General features: G+C 53.0%; 1 protein-coding gene across 2 annotated transcripts in view; it reads right to left on the minus strand.

Annotated features, from left to right (window-relative positions):
• Positions 1–10,745, minus strand: part of Unc13c (unc-13 homolog C) — a 429,116-nt gene that overhangs the window by 184,840 nt on the left and 233,531 nt on the right. For both annotated transcript variants that reach the window (XM_023724104.1, XM_004638987.2), the window contains 3 exons: positions 10,533–10,689; positions 1,909–1,977; positions 309–398 (listed from right to left, as the gene is read on the minus strand). In XM_023724104.1, the coding sequence (XP_023579872.1) occupies positions 309–398; positions 1,909–1,977; positions 10,533–10,689 (316 nt within the window). The remainder of the gene's footprint in view (positions 1–308; positions 399–1,908; positions 1,978–10,532; positions 10,690–10,745) is intronic.

Raw genomic sequence — 10,745 nt, forward strand, 5'->3', positions numbered from 1 at the left:
GCACTGCCACACAGGGAGCGGAAGCACCCGGTTGGCAGACTAGAGCAGCCTTCTATGTGGAGGAGTGAAGCTGAGGCCAGCGAGCCCCATTTCACGTACCTCTCTTTAGGGTTCTCTTAATGATCCACATGCACCAAGAGCTTGGAGAGACAGTGAGTCTCATACCAAGTTTGAGCCACAAGTCACAGGGTCTTCAGTAGGGATGACCACCTGTGCGGGGCAGTCCCCCAGCGCAGGCCTGGTGGCGCTGAGCCAGTGGACCAGGGTGGGTGTCACCCTGACAGCCTCAAAAGAAGACAGGTCAGTACCTTCATCCTGAAGAAAGCGATGCTCGTGAGCAGGTCCACCGTGGACTTGAGGTCCTGCAGCCTCTCGCTGTTGCTGGCAGGAAAGTTTTCCTGGTCAACAGAAAGTGGAAAATGGGTAAAATTTCCAGTGGGAAACAAACTGAAACTAGTGAGTAAGGAAGCAAAGAGGCGAGTAAGCACGTAGCATTTAAAAAATATCCCCAAAGTATTCCTCAAATGTTTTGTGTAGAAAATAAAGATGTGGAAATAACGTGTGCTCTTCTTTGTCTTAGAAAGCCACTGGTCCTGCCTTGGCATGTGACCAAAGGGCACCAAGTGATGCTGCTGCAAAACTGTGGGGACTCGCCCGTAAGTAGCTTCTCCAGAGCAGGGAGAGCAGCATGCATTTGACAGTCCTTCACGATTTGCCAGTCAGGTGCTTTTACTTTCAGAAGTCCTTTGGGCGTTATTCATGCAATATATTTACTTTCAGTTGCAAAGAAACTTGAAAGAAAAGTATAAGTTTGTGCCGCATAGTCTCTTCTGAAGTGCTGTAAATTTCAACAAAAACTTTTCTTTTAGAGACTTGGGGAGAAGTGCCATTTAACAACACAGATGTTCGTAATTTTGTGGGAAGGGGAAAGCATAATTAAGAAATGTTTGAATGAAGCAGCAGTCTCAACACTGAAGGGTTTCTCCTATTTTTCTTTGAGACTCGCTTTGTAGAGAGCCATCGAGAGAAACGCAAGGGGCCTCCAGACATTCCTAGGGCACCGACAGCAGCGAGCCCTGTGGCACGCTCCTTCAGCCCCACATATCCTGCCCAGGGCCCGACATGGGGTCTCTGCACAGGGTGGTGGCCCCAGACCTACATGTGATTAGGCATGTCATGAGGCCAGAGATAAAACCAATGCAGAAGGGCAGCACGGCGTGGACACACAGGAGCACCCAGTGAGGGAGGACTGTTCAAGAGCATGGGGTGTCCACGGGTACCTGCCACCGTGCTGGAGCAGTTCTGTTTACTTCTTATGTGCTTGTTTTATTTTTATTTTAAAGAGAATAAAAAAATTAGAAAATATTAAAAATGACATGGAATTTCAAACCAAGATGACAGGGAATCAGCAGTGGTTGTCATATTACATATTGTTATCTTCCAAGTTCAGGTTACCAGAGGAAAGTTAATGCTTAATTTTTTGATCGATTGAGTTTTTTTGTAATTAAATTTGTAACTGGATTTTTTTTTTTTGCAACTAAGCCACTTTGCAAGTGTGTGTGTGTACACACATTCCGCATACCTGAACATGCATCTGTATAGGTGCGTGTGTTTTACCTGGTTGTGAAATAATAGAACTGTGGCCAGTTATGCTGATCCAGGAGGAGAGAATGATGGTTATTACATAATTATTGAGGTGCACCGTGCATGCACAGGGAGTGTTGTTGGGACTGTTGTAGTTTAATTGGGGCCAGGACAGCACAGGAAGGGAGGGGTCAGGTCCATGGCTGCGTGGCAGGACCTAACGGGGCATGCTTACAGTCCCTGTATGCAGCGGGGAGGTTCACACTATGACATCACATGGAGCACGCGTACCGGGCACCTGCGGGGAAATGACGCGGTACGTACCCGGTACTTCGACAGGTCAATCCTTAGAGAGTTGTGCAACTGGTCCAGCAGCTTTATGAATTTTTCCCTCTGTGCCAAGAAAACACAAAACAGGAGTACAGGATTAAATGGCTACTCTAAATCGAATCCTCAAATTATGCGTGAGTCATTGTTCCCACTTTAGAGAAAGGAAGACTGAAGATGTCAGCAGTTTGACCAAGATCGTGGGGCTTCTCCTGCGCTCTACGCTAAGTCCAACTCTTCCCATTGAGTTGTTCTGCACCCACACAATGGAGGACAAGAGTGAGCCGTGCTCACAGAGGGCCCAGAGAGCTGTGCTCTGAGGCAGAGCCCTGGCGCCTGACAGACGAGTGCTCGCTGCAGCTCCAGCTGCGCTGACTCAGAAGGGTGCCGTGCCAGCACGCCCCTCCCGGTGCTCGGGCACACGGGCCTCACCCACCCGGGACGCGCTCCGCAGGCCTGGAGACGGCCCACCTTCGAAGTGGAAACAGCTGTTGCTTTCTAGCAAGCACAATTCAACAGCATTTCCTTTTGGAAGCAGATACGAAGTTCATAATCTAAAAAGACTGACTGCTTTAAGAAGCAGCGTGTATCTTAGTGCTGAAGGAGTCCAGAAGTCAAGCACCCAGGCGGCGGCTCTGCCTCTGGAGGCCAGGATCAGGACAGGGTTCTGCGGGGCTCTTGAGGAGTGCGTGGGCGGCAGGGGGAGCGAGGCATTTTGCCAATAGGTGAATGTAATGCACCTGAACTTGAGGTTGTGCGAATTACATACAAGCAAGGGAGAGACAACCAAGCCACATGCAGACCTACACATAGCTAGACATTCCATTTTCTGAGCTTTGGTTTTCCTACCAAAAAAAAAAAATTTAAAAGAGGGATTACCAAGACCTTTAATCTTGACTTGTCAATTTCCATGGCTTGATACCAGCAGATTACCTGCACGCCCTGGCTGTGCCCACTGGGTGTGTCCTGGGCCCCTCCGGGCTGGCACCCTTCCCCCGCTCTGCCTTCTGGAGGCCAGGAGGTGCGCAGCCTGTTGGACCACCCCCTTCTGCCATGATGTTCCTGCCTTGCAGCAGCCCACCTGAACCATACCCCCAAACTGTGAGCTCCATTACACCTCTCCTGCCTTAATTCTGGGTGTCAGTATTTTGTCCCAGTGATGGGAAATTAGCTAATGCAGGAATAGGTGAGTTGAAAGAAAACTCTCTGCCTATGTTAATGGTCTAGAAACACCAAATTACATTTTGGAAGATATTGACAAAATAAAATAGTTCCCCAGCATTTTCACCTAAGTGATGGATTTATGGCGTGTATAACTGTCTTCCCTTGAATTTACTGATCTTGATGTAGTGAGCTAAATATCAGTATCAGGAGCTAAAGAGCTGCCCCCACTGGGCAGCAGGCTTCTGCTCCACCAGGCTTGGCTGCAGCATCTTTATTAGGGAGAGCTTTGGACCTTTATTCCTCCTGCCCTCTGGGAGTCTCCCCTTTTCTCATCCTGAGCTCATCCAAGAAGGTGAACCCTGGTCCAGGCCTGTGAAGGGAAAGTAAAAGCATCAGAGAGAAGGGCAAAGCCCTGCTGCCGCCTGCCCTGCCCTGCCCCGCGCCATCCACCCACAGCCGCCCTGAATCCTCTGCCTCGGCTCCATGCAAGAGCCTGAGGTGCCCAAGCGTGCGGACGTGTTCGCCGAGTTCTGCCTCCCGTGGGACACGCACGGCACAGCTGGGCCCTGCCCAGCTCTTCAGGGCCCAGCTGGGGAATTTTCTTTCAAGGAAAATAGGATATTGGAGGGGGCTGCTGAGCTCAGCAGAGATTCCAGACAATACGGATGATGCGCAGCTAAGTGTGCTGCTCTTGGAATGTTCAGAGATTCTTTTGAACCCCAGGGAGGGCGGAGCCGCAATCTCACTTCCCCCCACTCTCTGTACTAGTGGGCTTGCCTGTGCAGACAGGGCCTGGGGTCTGCACCTCGAGGAGTGACGCTGGAACGTTGCTGGGCTGGGCCCAGTATGGTGTGGCCCCTTATAGCTGCTGAGGGGTCCGTTAGTAAGGGGCGATCAATCACGGCAATGCTGAGTCTCATTTACCAAAACCTGAGGTTTAATTAGCTGATGAGAGTGCTGAGGCTGGGTCGGCACGCCACGTAGCAGGGCTCGCAGGTGGCCTCCTTGACTCCGCTAGCTGCGTGGGCTAGGCTGTGACACCCGATACCATGGACAGCTGAGGTCCACGGCACGTAAACAGACCAGCATGACTGCTTTCCAAAGCAGCTTTATTTACAGACACTGAAATTCAAATTGTATATAATCTTCATGTATCACCAAATAACAATCTTTTATTTTTTCAACACAAGTGTGCTGAGAATCCTCTGAGGGGCCACACGAAACCAGCTGGGCAGCAGGACTGAGCCACAGGCCCGGGGCAGACTGGGCGAGGTAGGCGCCTCCCGAGTGCCGGCTCAGAGGCCTGGCTGGCGCCTGAGGGCCTTAGGTCTCTGTGCACTCTGCTGCTCCTGCGGCCTTTCCCACCATGTTGCTCACTAAGCCAGCCCGGGGCTGCAGCCTGCTGAGCTTGGGAAATGGAGCCCTCTGCCCCTTCTCGGCCCTGCTGTGTCTCTCTTCTGAGCGTCTCTTGCCAGGTGCATACCCCTGGGCAGCTTTCTGAAGGGGACCCCCATCCCCTCCTAACTTTCACGGGTGCCAACTGGCAGCACAGAAGGAACAGCTCAGAGAAGGCAGGAAATCTCAGACTGTGTGTGCAGGCGGGGACTCCTCCTGTGGCCTGCTGCCACCTCACGGCCACCGTGCCCACCTTGCCCAGCCCGCGGGACCCTCCAGCCTCTTTTGCAGGGGCACTGAGTTCAAGCTCTGGCTCCTTCCTTTACTGCAAATCTGTGGGCAGAGCTGGCTCTGCCTGCTTAGCGTGCTTAGTTTATGTGACATGACAGAAACGCTATAGATGTCTTCGCAGACTGAGCCAGCCCTTAAATGCACGCGGCACCATCAGGGTGAAGAGGAAGAACTTAACTAAGACAGTGATTGAAGCTGTTTGGGCGGCTCAGCTCAGACCCCTTCCACTGCTTTCCATGCAAATGTTCCAGAGCCTTTGTCCTCAGAAGCAGTGGCCCAGGAAGGCCCCGGCAGCAGAGCACCCGGAGATGGGTGGGTGGCGAGAGGAGGCCCTGGCTGCACCCCGGCTTGCTCAAGCAGGTGCTCGCTGTGAGGATGACTCCTCCCTTGGAAGCTCCGCATCCCTACTTGAAGGTCACCTTCTCAGCCACGCACGGCACAGCAGGTGGGCTGCGTCTCCTGCCCCCTCACCAACAACAGTAGGGAGCCAGGCTCTTCCCAGCGCGCGCCCGTGGGGGCCTCCGACCTGGGCCGCTGCTCACTCTCGGAGGGCTCCCACCCTCCTTCCTGGCAGCTCGTCTACACTCCTCCCTGCAGCCCGCATGGACTGACCCCTCTGGCCTGCCTGCGCACTGGGAGAGGGTCGTGCCCATCTGCTGGCCAGACCGTGGCCCAGCCAAGCCAGAGACTCGTTCTCCTCCACAGCTCTGCGGGCCTGGATGCCTGGCTCCCTGCCTTCCCCTCTGCTCCTTGCCCTGACGTCTGTCTCCCTGGGACACTTGCATTTCCTGAGGAAGCCTCCTGCCGTCCTGCCGTGCTGCTGTATGTCCATTCTCAGGTGAAGTCCCTTTGGGCTTGAATTTTCTGTTATCCAAGGACCCCTCTCCCTCTCCTAACAGTCACCTCTCGGCAACGCTGACACAGCGGCGTGGTCTTCGTCTCCTGTCCCATCCTACGGCTCTCCACGACCATCCCATCCCTTGCCCCGGCCTCCGCCTCAGCCTTCACTGTTGCCCTCCCTGCCCGCGAGGCTGGCTGCCCTACCTGCACTTTCTTGAATTCATTTCGTGTCTTTACTTCCCTTGTCCTTACTCAAATAGCTTCCTAGGCTGAGGGCAGCTTCTCTACTACACTTTGGACTGAAAATCCAATCATCATTCCTCAGTGGAGCTTTCAGGAACTTCAGGGAAGAGTCCTCCGCTCCCTTCAGTGCCAGCGCGCTGGCCAGCCGGGTGGCGCCTCCAGAGCTGCGCCTGCCGCGAGAGTGCTGCGTGGCTACCCGCGTGCCGAGCAGCTCCTTCGCACGCGAGCCTTAAAGGCGAGTGTGCACATCCGACTCTCAGTGTCTTTATTTCCCTCCACAGAAATCCCTGTGAATTATCACATAGATACGTACTGAAAGAACAAAGGGACAAAGAGAAAGAATGCAGGAAGGACAAAATGTGCTGAGCCAACCCTGAGCATGCCACAGGGGAGCGTGGTCTTGGGAAAACAGCTGAACAAATACCAACTGAGCTAATGGTTTATGCATCTCTATTTTGAGACAGGATCTAACTGTGTAGTTCAGGCTGCCTTGAGCTCACTATGTAGCCCAGGCTGGCCTCCAGCTTCCAGCGATCCTCCTGCCTCAGCCTCCTGAGTGCTGGGATGACAGGTGTGGCCACCACGCCCAGCTTACTGATAATTTATTTGATACTCACACCTTAAGATAATTTGCAGAGGAAATTTCCTAAAGTCATCCGCCAATTTAAAACATTGCTCCTGCCTCCTGCATTGCTCCTCCCAGCCCCACAGCCACCTGGGAGTCTCTCCAGCTCTCCTGGAGGTGTTTTCCGGTAAGATTCCTTGATCTTGCCCACAAACAGTATTTTCCTGTGATGTACAGCTAGACTGTCCCTAAAGCACATGACTTTGATGTCCAGCGTGTATCAGTTTATGTCATACAAATTCTCCCTTGGTCCACTTTGGAGGGCAGCAGTTTAAAAAACAGCTCCTGCTGCTGGCAATGGAGCCTGCGGTTCTCAGGGGAGCGTGGAGCTGCATACACCCCAGCTCTCACTAGACATCAGCACCCCACTCAGAGCCATTCTGGAGCGCCAGCTGCTCCTGCAGGTGCCAGCCCACAGGAGCCCTGGGCAGGCTCAGGGCTCGGATCTGTCCTCGCACGGCTACATGTGATCCTGTCCACGGTGACCACCCATGAGTCGCGAGGAGCCTGATGCCAACCCCAGCCGCAGCTTCAGGCCTGGCCACGGGCTCCCCTCAGCAGCTCCAGGATCCTCCCTCCCCGGGTTTGCTTCCTGTGCCTCCAGGCAGCCCCTGGAAGGTGGGAGGAGGCACCTCCCATGCTGGGCTGCAGAGTCAAAGCCTGCCTCCACTGCCTGGGGCTGGCGCACCCTCCTCACACGCGAGAACTGTGGAGTCCTCCGTGACCTGTGCCTCCCCTTTCCTCCCTCCCTTGCAACTCCCGACTCTTTCCAGCAGCCTGTTCAAATTTGTCTTATTCAGTAATGAAAAATTCCTATGCAGAGAGTGAAACCAAGTTCTCTTTTCATGGCAAATGTGGCTCCTGCTCAGTTCTGCCATCTCTCTTCTGGCTTAAGCCCTCAGAGAATGGTCTGGTTTGGGCCCACTTTCACTTTTTTCGGGTTATTCTAATAAAATTAGTGCTTTTTTTTTTTGAGACAGGGTCTTGATACATAGCTCAGGCTGGCCCCAAATTTGCAGGGATCCTCCTGCCTCAGCCTCTCAAGTACTAGGATTACAAGGGTGCACTGTACTCTTGGCTAGTACAAATTTATCGTTAAAAAATTGAAAATTTAGTTATAGAGTCAAATACAAAAATGTATAAGCTAAATATCATCTTTAAATCTTAATTCTAGCAGTAGCTGCATCAGTGTATTTTACCATGTTTCCTTACAGTATTTTTCTTAAACCTGTGTCTGCGTGTGTGTGTGTGTGTGTGTGTAGGAGTATACATGTATGTTTGTATGTGTCTCAAAGCTGGAGAAATATTCTAGAATTATATTGCCTGCTTTTTCACTCATCATTATGGGTGTTAACTCAGTTTTATGAACTCCCCTTTACAACCCTGGTGTTGGATAGTTGTATTCTATTTTGTTGAACAAAAGAACGATAGTTTACTCAGGTGTCCACACCTGCCCCTCATGAAATTGGCGTTCCACTCAGTGCTGCGCAGTGGGCACTGAAGGCCCCGCTGGGACCCTTTCTTTCCCCCTCCTATCTGAGCTCCGTCCTGATGGCTGGCTGTGTTACCCCTTTCTGGACACAGTGCACCTCAGCATGGCTTAAGGCTTGCTTGAGAACTGTCCCGGGTGAAGAGGCTGTCTCCACGCTGGCACGCACTTCAGAGTCACGACACATGTGGTCGGGGCCTCAGAGGAGGCCACAGAAGGACGGCGTAGCTGTCCCTGGGTCCCAGGGATGGTGTCATTTCCACAGGTGGTAATGACCTGGGGCTCCATGGTGGAGGTGACAGGTGTCATACTCAATGCAGGTGGCTGAGCAAAGGTGTTACGGGCAACAGGAGACAGTGCAGACTCACCTGCCAACTCGCCTACTCAGAAAGTCACACTTGGAAGAGATGCTGGAAGAAGCGCTCCTTCGGCTGAGCCTGCGCTACAAGGAGTCATCTGATGACCACGCTGCGCCAAAGCCTGCAGGGCGCTGATGCCAGCTCGTGCTCTTCTCCGTCAGTCAGTGTGGTATACAGAGCATGCTATCATGTTTTCCCAGGGGTTTGATGGTGATGTTAACCATGCAGGCACAACTGCTTTCTCAGAGGTGGGGAGGGCCTGGGACCCCCACAGCTGGTGTATTCTCCACCACGGCATGGCAGAATGTCAGAACCCAAACTGTCTCCTAACATACAATGCCTGGGTCATGGGCAGATGGCAAGGCAAGGTTCCGAGAACCACGCGTCCCCTGGCCTGGTCTTTGGTTCTGACGGCGTTTCACTCAGCCAGCTAGAGAGTGCTATCTGCTCCCTGGTCAGGCCAGAGGCGTGCTGGCCACAGGGCTCACTGGCTGTGGCCTGGGCTGTGGTGAGCAGGGTGGGAGGGAGCACCTGGCCCTTCACACCACTTCAGGACTTCCACTTTCATAAACCCGTTTCCCAAGTTTTAACCTCCTTTGATCTGAATCTTCAGTTTGACTAACTTCTAGAGTGAGAGCTGTGATCTTTAGGGAACAGACAAAAAGCAGGCTTGGATAACTGAACTGAGTGGTGTCACTAAGTTACCATGGAGACAGAAGCCTCAAGGGCCCCGAGGCTGCTTTCAGGAGGCCTTCTGCTTCTTCATTCCTTCTTTCCTGCCCAGCCCCCACACTTGCTCGCTCAGGTGGGCAGCAGCCCACACCAGTACACCTGTGCTAACTAGGCTGCACCTTTCCCGGTGCGCTCAGCTGTTCTGTTGTACAACACACACTTGCCATCACATCTGCACAGTGAGCCAATCTGGGCACAGCGGGAAGAGTGGTCATGGTACCCTAGAAATCATGTTGCTACAGAGGATCTTACTTTCCTCCATGAAATGAGAGAGAGAGAGAGAGAGAGAGAGAGAGAGAGAGAGAGAGAGAGAGAGATGGGGAGAAGGAGAGGGAGAGGGAGGGAGGAGGGCAAAGGGAGGGAGGAGGGGAGAGGGAGGGAGGAGGGGAGAGGAAGGGGGAGAGTATAAAACACAGATGCTCACAGCACTGCTGCCCCCCATGCTGCCATTGCAGGAGGCTGGTCATCCAGGTGCTTCTGTCCTTCCCTGCCCTGTCACCAGTGACAGAGTTGCTGGGTTGCTGACTTTACGTCCTGCAAGTGTCTGTAATCTGCACTTCTCCATCCCTGCCGCTTCCTTCTTGAGGCTCATACTGTGTCACTGGGGTCACTCTTCATTTATGCCCTAGGAACAGTGTTTGCAATTCCAGTTTCCACAGCACTTGTAGAGAATGAATTTCATGATGGGTGCCAGGGACAGACTTGCAAGATTCCTTGGGAGCGTGTGTTCTTGATGCCCTTGAGTACTTCAGGTAGGCGCCTTAGTCAGGTGCAGGTAACTGTCTTAGGCTCTTGTGTACCAGCTGTGCTGTCATCCACTGACACCAGAGGAAACCAGTACCAGTACCAATGTGAAGGCAGTTCGACCCAAGGGTCTCCCCAGGGACAGCCTGCCTCAGTCGCCAGGGCATGGGACCTGAAGTGATGGATCCCTGCTCATCCACAGGGAGAACTTCCCATAAATCCCAGTATGCCCTTGCAAAACGATGTTTTCTCCATCAGAAGAGGTCACTCTACATATGAAGATTAAATTTAATGAGATTTCTGTTGACCATTGAAGTTATTTTGCTAAGCCAGGTGTGGTGGTGCACACCTGTAATCCCAGCACTTGGGAGACTGAGGCAGGAGGGTCACTGCAAGTTCGAGACCGGCCTGGCTGCAAAGTGAGCTGAAGGCCAGCCTGAGCTGCATAGGGAGACCCATCTTAAAAAGACAGGAAAAAAGTTAGCTTGCTAAAAGCACTTCAAATACACTTTCACCTGCAGAGAAGCACGATAGCGAGGTCCCTGAGAGGTGTCTCCTCCCACGTAGCTGCGAGCAAGATGTGAGCGCCCCGAACCACCAGGGAGGGTCATGCTCAGTGTCCCGCGGGTCTGGGCTGCAGCCGCAGAGGCGGAGCACCTGCCTCGCACGTCTGGGCCTCGCTTTGATGCGCTAGCACAGAAAAGGAAGGTAACAAAGAACAGGCAAGGTTGATACTCACGCCAAAGTTGGTGGCGGCAAAGCGATCAGAGGCGGACACTTGCACATTGGTGGACACAGCCGCATGTGCGTAGAAGGCGTTGATGTTGGCCAGCAAGGTGCTCATGACGGCGGGGACGCCCGCACATGTGTACTTGGAAGACAGGCATGAAAAGTGCCTGCAAGACAGGAAACACCACGTGCTTTTAAGACAGAGAGGCGGGCTCACCGGTCA

Source organism: Octodon degus, unplaced genomic scaffold, assembly GCF_000260255.1.
Source record: "Octodon degus isolate 3935 unplaced genomic scaffold, OctDeg1.0 scaffold00105, whole genome shotgun sequence".
Lineage (NCBI taxonomy): Eukaryota > Metazoa > Chordata > Mammalia > Rodentia > Octodontidae > Octodon > Octodon degus.